This window comes from Schistocerca nitens, chromosome 3 (assembly GCF_023898315.1).
Source record: "Schistocerca nitens isolate TAMUIC-IGC-003100 chromosome 3, iqSchNite1.1, whole genome shotgun sequence".
NCBI lineage: Eukaryota > Metazoa > Arthropoda > Insecta > Orthoptera > Acrididae > Schistocerca > Schistocerca nitens.
In genome coordinates, this window is record NC_064616.1 from 740,744,663 (window position 1) to 740,765,112 (window position 20,450).

At 43.2% G+C, this 20,450-nt stretch overlaps 1 protein-coding gene across 1 annotated transcript in view; it reads left to right on the top strand.

The window, feature by feature from the left end:
• The window catches only part of LOC126248717 (dedicator of cytokinesis protein 3), a 1,129,652-nt gene that overhangs the window by 319,015 nt on the left and 790,187 nt on the right, over positions 1-20,450 (top strand). Inside the window, exon 3 of the mRNA XM_049950022.1 lies at positions 12,061-12,101. Within this exon, the coding sequence (XP_049805979.1) occupies positions 12,061-12,101 (41 nt within the window). The remainder of the gene's footprint in view (positions 1-12,060; positions 12,102-20,450) is intronic.

The window sequence follows — 20,450 nt, forward strand, 5'->3', positions numbered from 1 at the left end:
GCAAGTGGAACCACCATAAATTCTGATGTATATGTGACGACACTGAAGAAACTTCAAGCTCGACTGAGTCGTCTTCGACCACATCGCAAAAGCAAGATGTTTTGCTGTTGCACGACAACGCACGGCCACATGTCAGTCAAAAAACCATGGGAGCGATCACAAAACTCGGATGGACAACACTGAAACAACCACCTTACAGTCCTGACCTGGCTCCGTATGACTATCATGTCTTTGGGAAACTGAAAGACTCTCTTCGTGGATCAAGGTTTGAAGATGATGACTCCCTTGTGCACGCTGCCAAACAGTGGCTCCAACAGGTTGGTCTAGAACTTTACCGTGCGGGCATACAGGCGCTGGTTCCAAGATGGCGTAAGGCAGTTGAGAGGGATGGAAATTATCGGGAAAAATAAAAATATTGTTCCTAAAGGATGTATCTACACACTGTAAGACTTCCAAACATGTAGAATAAAAGATGGATTTAAAAAAAAAATAGTGTGCATTTCTTTTGGCGTGACCCTCGTACGTTTTATGAATTAGCATTACATTTTTGTCTAAAAGAAGATTACAAAAATCTTCGATTTGCTGGTGTAGGTTTTCCAAATGCTTTCCACGTAGGTTTAAGTACAGTTACGTACGTGTTGGTCCACTCTAGGTACACCGAAATATTTCTACGACTGTGGCGATCGCTATGTTCCCGAAATTTGCTCATTCATTTGATCCCTCATTGCGGAGCACTGTTCCGATATATCTCCCGAAAAAAGAAAAAAGAAACAAAATCATTTTGGGATAAGTCTGGCTACCTCGATAACCAAGTGATGTATGAGACCACAGCAGGTATTTAGTTGAAAATATACGGTTGTCTCTCGGGCGTGCCCTTCGGGTGTGTCACTTTTCAAAATATACACTCCTGGAAATTGAAATAAGAACACCGTGAATTCATTGTCCCAGGAAGGGGAAACTTTATTGACACATTCCTGGGGTCAGATACATCACATGATCACACTGACAGAACCACAGGCACATAGACACAGGCAATAGAGCATGCACAATGTCGGCACTAGTACAGTGTATATCCACCTTTCGCAGCAATGCAGGCTGCTATTCTCCCATGGAGACGATCGTAGAGATGCTGGATGTAGTCCTGTGGAACGGCTTGCCATGCCATTTCCACCTGGCGCCTCAGTTGGACCAGCGTTCGTGCTGGACGTGCAGACCGCGTGAGACGACGCTTCATCCAGTCCCAAACATGCTCAATGGGGGCAGATCCGGAGATCTTGCTGGCCAGGGTAGTTGACTTACACCTTCTAGAGCACGTTGGGTGGCACGGGATACATGCGGACGTGCATTGTCCTGTTGGAACAGCAAGTTCCCTTGCCGGTCTAGGAATGGTAGAACGATGGGTTCGATGACGGTTTGGATGTACCGTGCACTATTCAGTGTCCCCTCGACGATCACCAGTGGTGTACGGCCAGTGTAGGAGATCGCTCCCCACACCATGATGCCGGGTGTTGGCCCTGTGTGCCTCGGTCGTATGCAGTCCTGATTGTGGCGCTCACCTGCACGGCGCCAAACACGCATACGACCATCATTGGCACCAAGGCAGAAGCGACTCTCATCGCTGAAGACGACACGTCTCCATTCGTCCCTCCATTCACGCCTGTCGCGACACCACTGGAGGCGGGCTGCACGATGTTGGGGCGTGAGCGGAAGACGGCCTAACTGTGTGCGGGACCGTAGCCCAGCTTCATGGAGACGGTTGCGAATGGTCCTCGCCGATACCCCAGGAGCAACAGTGTCCCTAATTTGCTGGGAAGTGGCGGTGCGGTCCCCTACGGCACTGCGTAGGATCCTACGGTCTTGGCGTGCATCCGTGCGTCGCTGCGGTCCGGTCCCAGGTCGACGGGCACGTGCACCTTCCGCCGACCACTGGCGACAACATCGATGTACTGTGGAGACCTCACGCCCCACGTGTTGAGCAATTCGGCGGTACGTCCACCCGGCCTCCCGCATGCCCACTATACGCCCTCGCTCAAAGTCCGTCAACTGCACATACGGTTCACGTCCACGCTGTCGCGGCATGCTACCAGTGTTAAAGACTGCGATGGAGCTCCGTATGCCACGGCAAACTGGCTGACACTGACGGCGGCGGTGCACAAATGCTGCGCAGCTAGCGCCATTCGACGGCCAACACCGCGGTTCCTGGTGTGTCCGCTGTGCCGTGCGTGTGATCATTGCTTGTACAGCCCTCTCGCAGTGTCCGGAGCAAGTATGGTGGGTCTGACACACCGGTGTCAATGTGTTCTTTTTTCCATTTCCAGGAGTGTATATAAATGACTTAGTGGATAAAATTGGAAGGCTCTTCGTGGATGATGCTGTGTGCACAGAAAAGTCGCAACTTTATAAAATTGTAGCAAAATTCAGGAAGACCTATAGGTGATCAACGCTTGATTTAGGGATTGTCAATTGACCATCAACAAACGAATGTAACGTATTGCACATAAATAGACAGAAATACTCAATTCTGTATAATTGCACGATTGCAGAACGCTCACTAGAAGCAGTCACACCCATTAAATATCCGGTAGTATGTGAACTGAGTGACAAAGTGGAAAGCCTTACAAACCTAATCGCATATAAAGCAGATGCCAGACCGAGAGCCATTGGAAGGATCCAGGAAGCCTAGTCCAGTCACGATAAAGGTAGCTTACAGAACACTCCTTCGACCAATACCTGAATACTGCTTGTCAGTCTGGCATCCATGCCAGATGGTTGTTGATAGATTAAATAGAAAAGAACTAAAGACGTGCATCGCGTTTCGTACAGTTTCATTCTGTAAGCGCTAAAGCGTTACAGAGATGCTCAACCAACTCCAGTGGCATACGCTGCAAGAGAGGTGTTGTACACCCTGTTGTGGTTACTGTTAAGATTCCGAGAGCGTAATTCCTAGAAGAGTCACCAGTATATTGCTTCCTCCTTTGTATATCTCGTGAACGAATCATGAATGTAAAATTAGAGAGATCCGAGCTCACGTGGACTCACGGAGCCTTACCAACAATCGTTTTTCCCTTCGTGCGTGATCAATAAGCTACCACGTTATGTGTACGAGATTACCAGAATTATTAACATCTCTCGTGTTTCTATTCTTCTATTCAATTCGCGTATGTTACGTATAAAGACACTCCTCTGTATACGCCGAATTTTTCTTTATCGTCGAATTTGTTTCACGATTTGTAAGTTGGAAGCCGGCCGAAGTGGCCGTGCGGTTAAAGGCGCTGCAGTCTGGAACCGCAAGACCGCTACGGTCGCAGGTTCGATTCCTGCCTCGGGCATGGATGTTTGTGATGTCCTTAGGTTAGTTAGGTGTAACTAGTTCTAAGTTCTAGGGGACTAATGACCTCAGCAGTTGAGTCCCATAGTGCTCAGAGCCATTTGAACCATTTTTTTGTAAGTTGGAGGAAGTAGTGTTTGTTGATACGTTTCGGAACGTGGGCTCTAGTAGGAGGAGGAGGTTAGTGTTAAACGTCCCTTCTACAACGAAGTCATTAGAGACGGAGCACAAGCTCGGATTAGGGAAGGATGGAAAAGAAAACCGGCAGTGTCCTTTGGAAGGAACCGTCCTGGCATTTGCCTTAAGCTGTTTAGGGAATTCGCGGAAAACCTAAATCAGGACAAAATGGGCATCTCTTCTTCGAAAGTTTTCTTCCTCTCTCTCTCTCTCTCTCTCTCTCTCTCTCTCTCTCTCTCTCTCTCTCTCTCGTTAATCCAACATATTAAGTGTTGCACACCGATTAGCAAAACTGAAGAACTGATCGACAGAACATATTAAGTGCACTCGTAGTCGCGAATATCGACAACCATCAGCTGTAGAATGGAATGGCGACAATGAAAATTTGTGCCGGAGCGGGAGTCGAACCCGGCTTTCTCGCTTATCGCGGGTGGTCGCCTTACCATTTGGCTATCACTGCACGACTCACGGCTAGACCCAAACTTCCATATGTCCCGGTCCGGCACAAATTTTCATTTCGTCATTCCATTCTACGGCTGATGGTTGTCCATATTCGCAGTTGCGAGTACACCTAATGTGTTTCATAACGGCTATAGTCCCCGCAGTGGCTGTTCCATTGAACATCCATGCACATCCAAAGGAGCTTTGCATTGTCATCAGAACAACAAGGCACTGCAATACTGTATGATCAAAAGAAGTTTTTCTTTTTTCGTGCATGAATTACACTTGTAAGTACTTTCATCTCAGCATACGCGATGTTTGAAGATTTAAGTAGCGAGCCGGCGCTTGTAAATTGATTTGAGGCATTGTGGCTGGAACTGGTCATTGTCGGTGTGTGTCAGGACCCGAGTAAGCACCCAGGCAGCGCCGTATTGCAATGTAAATAGGGTTATGTGGAAAGTAGTAATATTTCGACAAATGGTTTATGGTGTTGTGATATGAATACTAGAAGAACCGGAGGAATAGAATTGAACTGTATTCGCTAACTATCTGATAGTTCTGTTTGTTCCTGGTGTCTATGTACACGCGAACATGACTTATTATCAAGCTGTTTGTGATTCTCATTCAGAGACTTAAATAATATTTGCAAGTTTAACAATGCTTCTGGAATATAAACGTGTTTGCCGACAGCACGAAGTCAGTACTTACAAACTTTAGTGCTGTACTAGGTCTCAAAAATATCCTGTACCAGGGACAATAATGAACAATCAATAGTTTGTTCTAGCCGCAAACGTACGATTAACAGTTCTTAAATATAAACTGCGGTTATTTATTTCCACTTAAGTATTTTCGGAATATACTCGATTGTATTTTCGATTTTGTGGTCTATTATTCGGAACTCGCTTTGCTGCCTACGTAATTAACGCTTTCAGGCACGATCTGTTGCAGTGTGTTATTTTCCTGAATGGCTCCATCGCCCATTCACTCACTAACATCTCCCAGTAACGAAAAAGCCTTCCCTCTGTGCAAGTCAAAACCTTGCAGGGAGATGAGCCCCAGTCCCGATAGCAGACATTGCGTCTGTTTACTCAGAAACATAAATGAAATTATATTGTCCGTTGCTGAAAGTACATCTAAGGTTAACAGGCACAATAGCAAACGCGGCTCTCCGTCTAGAAGTCTGCGACCACGCCACTGTTTGCCATTCGGCCACAGATTTGGACGAACTACCTGCCCCCATGAACCATGGACCTCGCCGTTGGTGGGGAGGCTTGCGTGCCTCAGCGATACAGATGGCCGTACCGTAGGTGAAACCACAACAGAGGAGTATCTGTTGAGAGGCCAGACAAACGTTTGGTTCCTGAAGAGGGGCAGCAGCCTTTTCAGGAGTTGCAGGGGCAACAGTCTGGATGATTGACTGATCTGGCCTTGCAACACTAACCAAAACGGCCTTGCTGTGCTGGTACTGCGAACGGCTGAAAGCAAGGGGAAACTACAGCCGTAATTTTTCCCGAGGTCATGCGGCTTTACTGTATGGTAAATGGTGATGGCGTCCTCTTGGGTAAAATATTCCGGAGGTAAAATAGTCCCCCATTCGGATCTCCGGGCGGGGACTACTCAAGCTGGCGTCGTTAGCAGGAGAAAGAAAACTGGTGTTCTACGGATCGGAGCGTGGAATGTCAGATCCCTTAATCGGCCAGGTAGGTTAGAAAATTTAATACGGGAAATGGATAGGTTAAAGTTAGATATAGTGGGAATTAGTGAAGTTCGGTGGCAGGAGGAACAAGACTTTTGGTCAGGTGAATACATGGCTATAAATACAAAATCAAATAGGGGTAATGCAGGAGTAAGTTTAATAATGAATAAAAAAAATAGGAGTGCGGGTAAGCTACTACCAACAGCATAGTGAACGCTTTATTGTGGCCAAGATAGACACAAAGCCCATGCCTACTACAGTAGTACAAGTTTATATGCCAACTAGCTCTGCAGATGATGAAGAAATTGATGAAATGTATGATGAGATAAAAGAAATTATTCAGGTAGTGAAGGGAGACGAAAATTTAATAGTCATGGGTGACTGGAATTCGAAAGTAGGAAAATGGAGGGAAGGAAACATAGTGGGTGAATATGGATTGGGGGAGAGAAATGAAAGAGGAAGCCGTCTGGTAGAATTTTGCTCAGAGCATAAGTTAATCATAGCTAACACTTGGTTCAAGAATCATAAAAGAAGGATGTATACATGGAAGAATCCTGGAGATACTAGAAGGTATCATATAGATTATATAATGGTAAGACAGAGATTTAGGAAACAGGTTTTAAATTGTAAGACATTTCCAGGGGCAGATGTGGACTCCGACCACAATCTATTGGTTATGAGCTGTAGATTAAAACTGAAGAAACTGCAAAAAGGTGGGAAATTAAGGAGATGGGACCTGGATAAACTGACTAAACCAGAGATTGTACAGAGTTTCAGGGAGAGCATAAGGGAACAATTGACAGGAATGGGGGAAAGAAATACGGTAGAAGAAGAATGGGTAGCTCTGAGGGATGAAGTAGTGAAGGCAGCAGAGGATCAAATAGGTAAAAAGAAGAGGGCTAGTAGAAATCCTTGGGTAACAGAATAAATATTGAATTTAATTGATGAAAGGAGAAAATATAAAAATGCAGTAAATGAAGCAGGCAAAAAGGAATACAAACGTCTCAAAAATGAGATCGACAGGAAGTGCAAAATGGCTAAGCATGGGTGGCTAGAGGACAAATGTAAGGATTTAGAGGCTTATCTCACTAGGGGTAAGATAGATACTGCCTACAGGAAAATTAAAGAGACCTTTGGAGAAAAGAGAGCCACTTGTATGAATATCAAGATGGATGGAAACCCAGTTCTAAGCAAAGAAGGCAAAGCAGAAAGGTGGAAGGAGAATATAGAGGGTCTATACAAGGGCGATGTACTTGAGGACAATATTATGGAAATGGGAGAGGATGTAGATGAAGATGAAATGGGAGATAGGATACTGCGTGAAGAGTTTGACAGAGCACTGAAAGACCTCAGTCGAAACAAGGCCCCGGGAGTAGACAACATTCCATTGGAACTACTGACGGCCTTGGGAGAGCCAGTCCTGACAAAACTCTACCATCTGGTGAGCAAGGTATATACGACAGGCGAAAACCCTCAGACTTCAAGAAGAATATAATAATTCCAATCCCAAAGAAAGCAGGTGTTGACAGATGTGAAAATTACCAAACTATCAGTTTAATAAGTCACAGCTGCAAAACACTAACGTGAATTCTTTACAGACGAATGGAAAAACTGGTAGAAGCCGACCTCGGCGAAGATCAGTTCGGATTCCGCAGAAATATTGGAACACGTGAGGCAATACTGACCCTACGACTTATCTTAGAAAATAAATTAAGGAAATTCAAACCTACATTTCTAGCATTTGTAGACTTAGAGAAAGCTTTTGACAATGTTGATTGGAATACTCTCTTTCAAATTCTAAAGGTGGCAGGGGTAAAATACAGGGAGCGAAAGGCTATTTACAATTTGTACAGAAAGCAGATGGCAGTTATAAGAGTCGAGGGGCATGAAAGGGAAGCAGCGGTTGGGAAGGGAGTGAGACAGGGTTGTATCCTCTCCCCGATGTTATTCAATCTGTATATTGAACAAGCAGTAAAGGAAACAAAAGAAAAATTCGGAGTAAGTATTAAAGTCCATGGAGAAGAAATGAAAACGCTGAGATTCGCCGATGACATTGTAATTCTGTCAGAGACATCAAAGGACTTGGAAGAGCAGTTGAACGGAATGGACAGTGTCGTGAGAGGAGGATATAAGATGAACATCAACAAAAGCAAAACGAGGATAATGAAATGTAGTCGAGTTAACTCGGGTGATGCTGAGGGAATTAGATTAGGAAATGAGACGCTTAAAGTAGTAAAGGAGTTTTGCTATTTGGGGAGCAAAATAACTGATAATGGCCGAAGTAGAGAGGATATAAAATGTAGACTGGCAATGGCAAGGAAAGCGTTTCTGAAGAAGAGAAATCTGTTAACATCGAGTATAGATTTAAGTGTCGGGATGTCGTTTCTGAAAGTATTTGAATGGAGTGTAGCCATGTATGGAAGTGAAACGTGGACGATAAATAGTTTGGGCAAGAAGAGAGTAGAAGCTTTCGAAATGTGGCGCTACAGAAGAATGCTCAAGATTAGATGGGTAGATCACATAACTAATGAGGAGGTATTGAACAGAATTGGGGAGAAGAGGAGTTTGTGGCACAACTTGACAAGAAGAAGGGATCGGTTGGTAGGACATGTTCTGAGGCATCAAGGGATCACAAATTTAGCATTGGAGGGCAGCGTGGAGGGTAAAAATCGTAGAGGGAGACAAAGAGATGCAGATTCAGAAGGATGTAGGTTGCAGGAAGTACTGGGAGATGAAGAAGCTTGCACAGGATAGAGTAGCATGGAGAGCTGTATCAAACTAGTCTCAGGACTGAAGACGACAACAACAAAAACAACCTGATCAAGCGCATCGGAAAGCGCATTGACGGCAGGATTCAGGCGATACGCCGACGGAACGAGAGGTGCACACAGCCGTTTCTCCAGAGGACCCTTTCCGCTGCAGCCCAGGGCAACTGCCAGAAGCCTATCTACCACTGCCAATGCTGCTTCTAGTTGTTTGCGTGCTGTGACTAAATGGCCCTGCATCCGCACACAGCCAGCATAGTCCCTACACATTTTTCATTATTAGAGATAAGTAATTAAACGCCCAAAAGAGATAAGAAACGTCTAAAGCATATATACTGTAGTTCGAGACTCCATAAAGGATACTAATTATGTGGGAGTTTCCCATTTTAATTTATGAACCTGGTTTAATATACTTCAGCAGATTACAGGGAACTTATGGTTCACTATTCAATTTGACATGTAACTTTTCCGTGAAAGCGTAGTTTTCACAAACTTTATTTATGTTTACCTTTAGTAAAAAAAAAAAAAAAAAAAAAAAAAAGCTCGGGTGACGTTTGTAATCTTACCCTCCCACTCATCACTATTAAATTTTTCTTGGTGTCTTCATTAGTTTCAAAAGCTTCGAGAGGCGTAAGATATACAAAATTAAACGTTTTTACTTATCTTCATTTTCTCTTGTTGTTGGCTTCACTTTTTGTGTCTAGGGGTACATTCTTGCGGCTGACATTTTGATTTAGCGTTGTAGGTTCCTGATAACTAAATAACTGATGAAGAATTTGCCTGTATTATTCGTGAATTTTATTCTTTGTCACATTTTTCAATATCACACCGTTCTTACAACTTCCACTTAATATTACAAATTACATTGTTAGTGCCGATCATAAAAATAAGTCTGTCTCCATCAGAGGCATGCCCACTACTACCACTGCATTCTGCAATACTCACAATATTCCAAAGAGTCTACAAAGCAAAAGAGTTTACAAACTTTCTTGACAAAAGAAGAATCACCACCAAGATATAACATTATTTTATAAATGAATCCAGAAATAAATTTAATAATCAGCGCTATATTGTGCAATTAATAATATGTATAAGTATACCAGAAGTTTCGTAATTTCAGATATTTCTAAAAGAAAAGTGTTTTTATCTGCATCGATTGCAACAACTTGGCCGCGCGGGATTAGCCGAGCGGTCTTGGGCGCTACAGTCATGGACTGTGCTGCTGGTCCCGGCGGAGGTTAGAGTCATCCATCGGGCATGGGTGTGCGTGTTTGTCTTTAGGATAATTTAAGTTAAGTAGTGTGTAAGCTTAGGGACTGATGACCTTAGCAGTTGAGTCCCGTAAGATTTCACACACATTTGAACATTTTTTTTGCAACAACTTAATTGCTTTTCATACATTCTAGTCTGAAACACTATACATCGTACATAAAATCAAATGAAATTCCTTCAGTGAAACAGCCGAGAATGTTCACCTATACAAGAATCGATAGTATACATAGTATGGGTTTTTCCATTTTTTTAAAAAAAGGTTGTGTTAGCGGAGGGTGTCCCATTACAAGTTGCATGACAATTTAATTGCGGTCGATTGTTTACGTAAATAAAATGTTCATAGGAGTGGAAAATGGTCTAATTCTTTCTGCAACAAATGTCAGCAGCAAAGTTTGAAGGAGTGTCCGGTTATTCATAACGAGAGTGATAGTTCGACAGAATTCGTGGTAGAATGAGTGAAGACTCATTATAACTGTTTAGTGTGCAAAAATAATGAAAATATTCCTTGGAGACAACTTTATATTTCAGTGTCATTAAGCATAAAATTAATCTTGCATGGTAAAATATATACAGCACTCATTGGCTGTAATTGTATTTTCTTTTTTATTTCTGTTTGGCGTAATTGTGACAATCTTCCATTGTCAAGGGCACTAAATTCCGTTCACCATTCTTGTACATCAGCTTATATAGAGGAAATAATATAAAAAGTTCGTGTCACTCTGAACGTCTTAAAATCAGGTACATGCTGATACTTGAAAATGGTTTAGGTAAGCAGTACAATTAAAAAGTAGTCTGGCTGTTGTGCTGACTAGAGCAGTTCCGATTACAAATCCAGGTTTCGAACTTTCAAGACTGCACCTCTTCCGACAGTAAATATAATACAGTAATATGCGGAGAATGCATTACCTGCTCGGTTAACTGACTTAAAGAGTCCCGATTCGAACGTATGGGGTCACCATCACTTAATGTCGTCGGCTGAGTCTGCATAAACCGGGAGGACTGCCTCCAAGGATGATGAGTTTGTCAGCCTAACAGCCCTAGAAGCAAAACGTTTAGTGCAAATGTGTGTCTCATCTCTTGCAGAATTAAACACATATGTTGATGCTATATAAACATTCCGATGATTTTAGTGTCCCCTTCGCATTTTTCAACCTGGATTGTGAAACCATCTCGTCGAAAACACGAGGCACAGAGGTTGTTGCTGTTAGTACGGCTATTTCCCGGTAAGTAAAGATTCAGTTCCAATAAAAATTAGGTGATACGAAAAGTGAGATGAAAATGCCCGTGTCAATTCCAAACTGCCCCAAGTGCGAAATTTCTGCCGTGAGTGAAGAAGTAGATGATTTTTTAGACTATGGTGTGGCGCGCAATAAAACCTGCCAAACACACACGTACTGCCTCCATAAAAGGCATTGAATCATCATCACTGTTGCAACAACATTTTTTTGGGACAATTGGATAACGTCTGGTTGAGGTTGCCGTCAGCATTAACGTTCAGTGATGATTTTCTCTATGATATTTCAAAATGCTTGGACGTAGATGATGGAAATGTAGAAAAATAACCAGATCTATGTTGCGACCATATAATATGAAAATATCATGCTTGAGAAATGTAATTTACGCCTTATGCTTTTAATTTTTTTAAAACACACTTTTTTTTCGGCGCTCTAGCTTAATCTGAATCGGGAGAAGAGAAACTATGTAGCTACCGCATACGCCCTCTAACGCACTGAACAATTATCTGGCGCTTGCACCTGTTAGTTTAGTAAATAAGGCTCGAAGCCTGCAGTTACATTAGGTGACAGCAGATTCCACAAAATTTTTATCATCCACTAGAGACCGTAGCAATCATTCTTGCTGATTGGATTAAAGTGAACTGATGCTCCAGCGTTCAATAAGTATGTGCTGAAAACATTTCCCACGTAAGAGATAACTTGAAACAGGCCTTACGTGGCTTTGTTATGTGGTGGATCTCATACAGTTGCAAAATGTGCACAAACATTTGGCAGAATATTTTTCGAACATTCAGCTGCCCTCTGCGCTTACGTTCCTCACTCGCACGTTAAGTCGTCCAGATGATTGATCTTACTGAAACTCAAGAAATTATTGTACGTTTAAAGATATCAGTGAGAATGGAACTTCGAACAGTAATATCATAGAAGGTTTCCGAAGGTGATCCTAGTAAACATCTATGATGAGAACGCTGTGTTTGATTTTGATTTGTATTTGTTGTAATGGTATTGTTACCTTATTTTCACACTTTATTATTTTTACAACTCTGATACTGTATTTTTTCTGCCAACACAATGCAGTGTGTCTTAAATTTGAATAAATGTTTTGCTTGTATATAGTTTTCATTTGCAATTCGTTTTCTTCCACAGGTTGGTACAGAGGATTCTCGCAGAAAAACAGATCGATAAAGGTAAGGAAATAAATTACAAATTTCCGCTGCTCAAGTTGTTTTGTTCCATCATTTTTTCTCCCCTGCAGCATGCTTTATGAAACAGCCAAACCGTATTGCACATGTTTACTACAACTGGCATGCCTTTTACTGTTTAGATAGTTATCTTATTGCTGTTTTAACTAGTTATAGCACACTTTGTCTGAACCTGAACTCTCATTGAAAATATTCTAGCGGAAAACATTTTTTCCCTAAAGTTTACAATTTCACTAAGCTTAACCTGCTATTTCATGAAAACAGGGAATAAAAGTATGGGTACAATTATTAAAAATTGTAATTCCTGTCGACGTTACAAATCTTTCTCATTAATGCCAGGCTATTGGCGAGCTTTGTAACAGTTAAGCATTTGTCACCTCCCATGTTGCATGTTCTGTGCACTAAATTCTTCTCCTTTGACTTTATAATCTTCACAATCTGCGATAAATCCTGTTTCGATTGACGCTTTAAATCTCTACAGAATTTTTCAATTAGCAATACTTTTTGCAGCAAATAACTGTTATTTTACTCCTTCATGGACACGATAGTGATTCGCGGATTCAATCAGCGGGACATTTGAAGATGTAAATCAACACGTCAAAGATACACCTCATAGGTATACGGGTTTTACGTAACTGTCTGATATAGTGTGTTTATTATCCGTGCAAATTCTTACACAGTATGTGCGCGAAGTATTCGGACCCTACGCAATAAGAGTGTTACAGATATCGACATACTGACTGCGTGGAACGCAGCGACAATGTCTGTTGTTGGGCGAGAAACGAGGGCAGTTTATTCTGCAGAGCGTAAATACATCATGCGTTTTAAGATAATTCGATACCGCTAGTATAAAAGTCAGGTTGGAAGGTTCGTCTGCTCTAAAGTCAACAAATGAACTAATCCCGATTTCGTTGTCAGGCAGATATGTGACGGTTAGCTGTAGAAACATGCATGATCGTGGGAAAGATAGACGCCACCTACAGGAAAATTAAATGAACTTTTGGAGAAAAGAGAAGCAGCGGCTGTATCAGTGTACAGAGCTCAGATGGCAAGCCAGTTCAAAGCAAAGAACGGAAGGCTGAAAGGTGGAATGAATGTATGGAAGTGGAAGGAATATATGGAAGGGCAATATAAAGGGAATAAATATTATCTCGAGTACACGGCGTTCGCTTCGAGTTATTGAGCTCCTTGGCAGAATATACCCTTCGATATGCAAGACATGAGACAGGGGAAATAAGCTTAGACTAAAAGAAGAGAGTAATAATTCCAGCTCCAAGGAAGGCAGTTTCTGACAGGTGTGAATATTACAAAACCAATAATAAAATCATGGTTGCAAAATACTGAGACGAGTTATTTACGAAAGGATTGAAGGACTAGTAAAGGTCGACCTCTGGAAAGATCACTTTTGCTTCCGGAGAAGTGGAGGAAAATGCGAGGCAATGCAGACAGTACAAGTTAGCTTAGAAGATGGAATCAAAAATGGTAAATTTGAATTTATAATATTTGTAGATTTTTTTCATCGTCAGGCGATGCTGCGAAAATTAGATTAGGAAATGAGACACTAAAAGTAGTAGACGAGGTTTGCTATTTCTGTAGCAAAGTAAGTGACAATTACAGAAGAAAATATGATATAAAATGCAGATTTACAATACCAGGGAATGTGTTAGGATGTTTTTTCTGGAAGTATTTGTTAGGAAATAGCCTTGTACAAAAGTGAAACGTGAAAGATAAGCAATTCAGGCAAGAAGAAAATAGAAGCTTTTGAAATCAGGTGCCACAGAAGAATTCTGAAGTTTATATGGGTAGATCGGATGGCTACTGAAGAGGTAATGAATCGAAATGGGAAGAAAACTGAATGGCATAACTTGACAAAAATAGGGATCGGTAGGTAGGCCACGCCCTGAGGCATCAAGGAATTGTCAGTTTGGTAGTGGAAGGAAGTGTGCGCGGTAAAAATAGAAGAGGGACACCAAAACTGGAATACAGTAAGCCACTCTTCGCTGGATCTTGCCAATCCCTTCTATTAATCCTACTTGGTAAGGGCCTCAGACTGATGAGCGATTCTCAAGAATAGGACAAACAAATGTTTTACAAGCCATTTGTTTCGTAGATGAATTATATTTTCTTAAGATATTTCCAATGGATCTCAGTCTGGCATCTGCTTCATCTACACTTTGTTTTATGTGATCATTCCACTTTAGGTCGCTCCAGGTAGTTACTCCTAGGTACAGAGTGACCCAGAAAGAACGCACTTTTCAACTGTTTTCAAAAACTTGATTAACACAGATCGTCATGATTTACAAATGCAGACGGGTTAGTGAGTCTTTGGAGTTTCATGCGGTATGTATCACTCACTTCTTAAAAAACACATCACTGAGATGAGCACCGCCTTTATCGGAGTACTCATGCAGACGAGCTATGAAGCTGTTACGCAAAGTGTTCTCCAGTATAGCAACAAGAATACTTTTCTACGCATGTGAGCCTCCAGCGTGTAGAGGTTTGCAGGACGATTTTCGAACACTCGGCACTTAAGATACCCACAGAGCAAGAAATTGGCAGGCGTCAGATCGGGTGAACGTGCCAGTCAAGCAACATCACCAAAATGGAAAATGAGACCTGCAGAAGAAACTTTCACGCAGTTTGTCCATTGACAGATTGGCGGTATGTCCAGTTGCACCGTCCTGTTGATACCACGTGAATGGATGGGGATACTATTGTAGCGCAGGAACGACAAAATTCCGAACCATGTACACATATAGCTCGGAATTCACAGTAAATCTTGCACCATTGTCGTCCAGAAACAAATATGGACCGATTGTCCTAGCTGTAGCGAGTCCACACCACAGCGTTAATTTCGGGCTGTGCAGCTCCTCTTCATGGACTTCCTACGGGTTCTCGATGCCTCAAGAACGGCAGTTATGCATCTTAACTGTCCATGACAATAAGAAGTGGTGTGCTTCGTCAGTCATCATCAAGCCGTCAACAATTCCTACATTAGCCACCCACATTTCCAGAAGCGTGTGCAAAATCGTACACGTGCGACCTCAAGCGTGCACTACCTGTATCTTACAGTGCCCTGCATGCAATCTAGGTGTAACATGCACCGCAGACAGAGGTATGCAAGTTTTCCTTCCAGGCTGCCTGCCCCTGTCTCCGCCGCAACCATTAAAGCAGTTCAACCTTCTGCAACTGACACATAGGGGTACACGTGTACTGAAGCACAGTGGTTAAAGCAGGAAAACTTGGATTTCCACAAGCCTGGCTAGCTTCACAGGACCCGTTCAGCCTGCTGCACCTGACAACAGATTGCACTGTTAATGCAACTTGATTAGCCAGCTATACGTTTGCGTAGGTAGTTTCACTACAGCTCACTTATCATACTCGCCGGCCGCGGTGGTCTAGCGGTTCTAGGCGCTCAGTCAGGAACCGCGCGACTGCTACGGTCGCAGGTTCGAATCCTGCCTCGGGCATGGATGTGTGTGATGTCCTTATGTTAGTTAGGTTTAAGTAGTTCTAAGTTCTAGGGGACTTATGACCACAGATGTTGAGTCCCATAGTGCTCAGAGCCATTTGAACCATTTGAACTTATCATACTCCTGGCACCAACAAAATGAACAAACCGAACTTAAAGGAGATTGAGTAGAAATTAGAAATTTGGGTTCGTATACCACTCACGAAACAGAATCCAAGACGAGCAGGGCAGACGTTTTCGCGTGTTTATCAGGCAGTTTCAAAGAAATTGGTAGGTGTTTCGCAATTCACACTGTATAAAAAGGTGCTAAATGCTCACTGAGGAACCTCGAGTGTTCCACACCTACAAATCCATAATCCATCCCATCCTCTGTTATGCCAGTACCGCCTGGATATCCGCCTCCCCCCCCCCCCCCCAAATTCTTTAAGTCCCACCAGATCCTCGAGCGCCATGCACTCCGCCTCGACTTCCATATACGCCTCCCATCCACCACGCAGATCCTCCATGACCTGATTCCTTTCCCCCATCTGCACCTTCTCCTCAAACATGTCCGCGTCCTCTACACCTCCCGCCGACTTGAGCCCCCTCATCCCCTGGTTGCTCCTCTCCTCTCCAACCCCCGCCCACTGCCGCTCCTTCACCGTTGTATCCCCACTACCCTCCACCTCTACACCCTTCATTTCCTTTCTCCTTTCCTGAGGTGGCTTCCATCTCCCCCTCCCGGATGATGCCCTCTTTCGCTCCATTTATCTCTCCTATCAACTGTGATCCTCACCTCCCCCTCCCTTCCTCTTTCCTTTTCCTGGGCTCCCTAACCCCCCTTCCATCCTGTTTTTTCTCCACCTACCTACTCTTTGACCCAATTCTCTCCCCTCGAGTCCTTTTTCTTTCCCCTTCACTGTCTTCCCCACTCCTTTTCTCGCTCCCCCCCCTCCCCTCATCTCTCCAGATTCCCCCCCCCCCCCAATACCCGTATGCCTTCGTACTCTATAGTGCAGTGTTTTCTGTGAGTGTTCAGTGTTGTGCATCCCCTTTCTACAGTGCTGCGAACAGAAACCAGACTGTCGCCGTGTTTTTTAATTGTGCCTGTCTATTTTCTAAATGTTTTTAATCAGCATCACTGACCTCTTTGTTTTTTATGCTTTCTTCACTACTTTTTCGCCATGTACCAGTTTTAAACAGTCACCCTTTTTTCTCCTTTTTTGTTGTTATATCTCCTCATTATATTTTTTTAAAATTTACATGTAGGCTGCAGAGCGGCATATTATGAAAAGAACATCGAGTGTATCATGATGTGTTATTAAATTTGGAGAGCAATTACCTCATTCCATAAATATTTTGGACGAAAACAAAGATTTAGTGGCCAACAAATGTGTGGAAAAAAATATGGCTCAGTGGATGTTGAAGAACACATTCTGGTGGTATGTAACGTATTGCGAAGAAAGCTTGGTATGGAAGAAAAGCTTCCTTCTTTTGGGCATGTAATTTTTAGATTAACGTAATATGAAAAACGAACTTTATGTTTCCTACATTGCATTTGGTGAATTTAGAATGAACTGTTTTGTTCACTTAGAATGAATCCAGCGCAACTGTAATATACCTCTTGGAAAAATTAATTAAAATCGGCGTAATTGGAGTCATAATTGGCTGAAAGACACTAAGGTTATAGAAACTAGACTTCAAACCCTTAATTTAGTTGGCATAGACGAAACAGACGTCTTCATGTTCTTAGGTGAAAAGAATCTCGACTTCCAGAGATGGTTCTGCTTACTGCAGAAAACTTGTATAAGAGGTGATCTGATGATGATCTGAATTGAGAATAGCCAGACCTAGTCGAAAGAGGGTGAAGTTACAGAGAAAATCGTTCGTATAGAATTAACAAATAAGCCCAAAATACGCCGAAATGGAAAAAAGGACAAAATAAATCCGCCATTTCCTGACCTACAATGACTCAAAATGTATATATATTTCACCGAGGCTCCTCTTATGATACTCGGTTAAACACTCCTAACTCTACTCAGAACACTACAGTGGCAGCGTACAGAGTTAAGTGCACTGTGGGAAGACGGGCAGGCAAGCAAGACTCCTGGAGCCTGCTCGAGTTGGGCACAGCTCGGCTTGGACAAGAGTAGAGCAGCTTGCCCGTTCTACAGATGACATGCAGCAGCTTGCCTGCCTGGCTAACAGGCAATCATAGGCATGTTAAAAGAAGAATTTGTACACGTCTGGCCGTAGAAATCTGTAGCTCATCTTTAGTGCCTGCGATTGTCGAAGACTAGTTTGAATTGATGCCCGTACACGATCGATGTTTTCCCGTGTCCTCACGTTTCGGGGTCGTCCAGGAGATTTTCTATCATGCGCTGACCCACCCCTGAATCGCCTAGCTATCCAGCGCCGTATGGTATGCCCATCCGAGACGTGTCTGCGATGGTTTAATCTGCAGAAAGCTCGTTAAAGCTCTACCACACTGACACGGTCTTGAACACTCCACCTCCCCATCGTAACTGAATTTCCCACTCCCTTGCAACGCTGTTAGTGTGTCACCTGCGCGCACACTTACAGTCCTCATAGTCATGTGAAAAGCGACGTTCTTTCTGACTCGCCCAGTATTTTTCGGTAGTTACTGTGTCAAGTGATTTTTCGCCAGCAGCGTAATCGAACAGTAGTGGATCTTCTTGCATATTTATGCGAAGTACGTTACATTTATTTCCGTTCAGTGTCAACCATTATTCCCAGGACCAATATATTTGATTGTCTGTAGGTCTACCTGAAGCTCTCTGTGGACTTCTGGCGTTGCTGTCTTCTTATAGACAACCGCATCATCCGTGATCAGCGTCATACAGCTTCCGACGTTTTGCGTGAGATCATTTACATACCGAGTGTAAGTGCAGATGTTTTTGTATGTGATGCCTCAATATGTACACACATCAGTGTGTTGGCTGTTTTTTTTTTTCTCTACGTTGCACAGCCTTCCCACAAACACGTCACGAACTTTACGACCTGATGTTTTCTGCACAATCGTACTGTATCACTAAGTGGACTACGCCTGTGAGTATAGACTAACCGTTTAGCGCTCCCGCGTCCATACTTCAACTCCCGACCTGTTGCCCATTGGAAAATGCGCATTCATGGCTTCCTCTTGCCGCATGCACTTGGAAGTGCTAACCAACTAAAGACAGATGACTTGTAATGGCTATAATTAGTAGTCTGCAAATGACGTTAATACTGATGTAATGTTGTTCAGTCCACAGTCCTCAGTCACGAATTGAAATATCTGCTCTTAACACCACTTAAACCCTGTGTACTGTAAACAGCGACTATCCTATCACACTTCCCCTGTGGTACTTTCTGAAATTACCTTTACATATTTCGATTTTCTTCGGTTAAGAGCGACATGTTGAGTCCAGTTTGGTCTAATGCTCACAAGGGAAACTTCTTATCGCAACCCCCTCAGGTTTAGTGGTAAGATGACCCAGTGAATATTCCGTCAAAAAATGAACACAGATCAAGCGTGGAAACAGGAAGAAGGCGTTCAAATGGTTCAAATGGCTCTGAGCACTATGGGACTTAACATCTGAGGTCATCAGTCCCCTAGAACTTAGAACTGCTTAAATCTAACTAACCTAAGGACATCACACACATCCATGCCCGAGGCAGGATTCGAACCTGCGACCGGAGCGGTCGCGTGATTCCAGACTGAAGCGCCTAGAACCGCTTGGCCACATCGGCCGGCGAAGAAGGCGTACTAAACTGTGAGTAAAGAGGCAAAATACAACAGTGAACGGTCCAAGATTAATATGTGCCGCATAGATCAAATCTGGATGACCACGGCGTCGTGGTTATGTGGTCACAGACACTGCGAAGGCGGAGATCCGTGTTCGAATCTCCGTCGTGACCCACTTCTTTTTTCCACAGTATTATGAACTGTCCGTTCGGTCATTGACGGGTCTGTCTGCTGTTTTTAAATTTGTGTCTGTTTCGTGGTGTAACGTCCGTTTACAACAGCGAAGTGTAAGGAAGGGACCTCCAGACGTACGTACTTCCTATTTGTTCTACACAAATACCTCTTGCGTTCTGTTGTGGAAGTTTTGTCTCTTCATTTCCTTTGTTGTAACTTAGTTCACACCCGGGTTTTTTGTTTTGTTTTTGTTGTTGTTTTCATTTCTGTGAGAGGGCATTGCGGCATCTCTCCTGCTCTCGCTGTTCATCATATTTACTTAGGACAGTAATATATTCTTACCGAATGACTCATATTCTGTATCCAATGTATAGTATAACGATTGCCAAGACTACTGAAAGAGAACAGGCACGTCAATGACCGGAGGGGAAGTTCATAATTTTGTGAAAAAAAGTGGGGCACAACGGAGGTTTGAATATATATAGGAGACGAGGTACTGGCGGAATTAAAGCTGTGAGGATGGGGCGTGAGTCGTGCTGGGGTAGCTCAGTTGGTAGAGCACTTGCCCGCGAAAGGCAAATGTCCTGAGTTCGGTTCTCGGTCCGGCACACAGTTTTAATCTGCCAGGAAGTTTCATAGATCTCCCGCTTTGCAGTCCAACATCGTGACTACACAACCATGAAGCCATAGTTCTTGTAATTCATTGATGTTGCACATCTTGAGCTTGGAGCGTTCACTGATTTTATTTTGCTTTTTTCACAATTCAGTTCACCTTCTTGCTGTTTTCATGCTTGATCTGTGTTCAGTTTTTGACGAACTATCCACTGGGTGATTTTACCAATAAATCTGGGGGGGGGGGGGGGGGTGCGATGGGGAGTTTCCCTTGTCAGTTAGCTCGTATTTTGTTCACTGAACGACACTGTGGAACTGTATCAGATGGTTCTCTGACGTCTAGGAACACTTT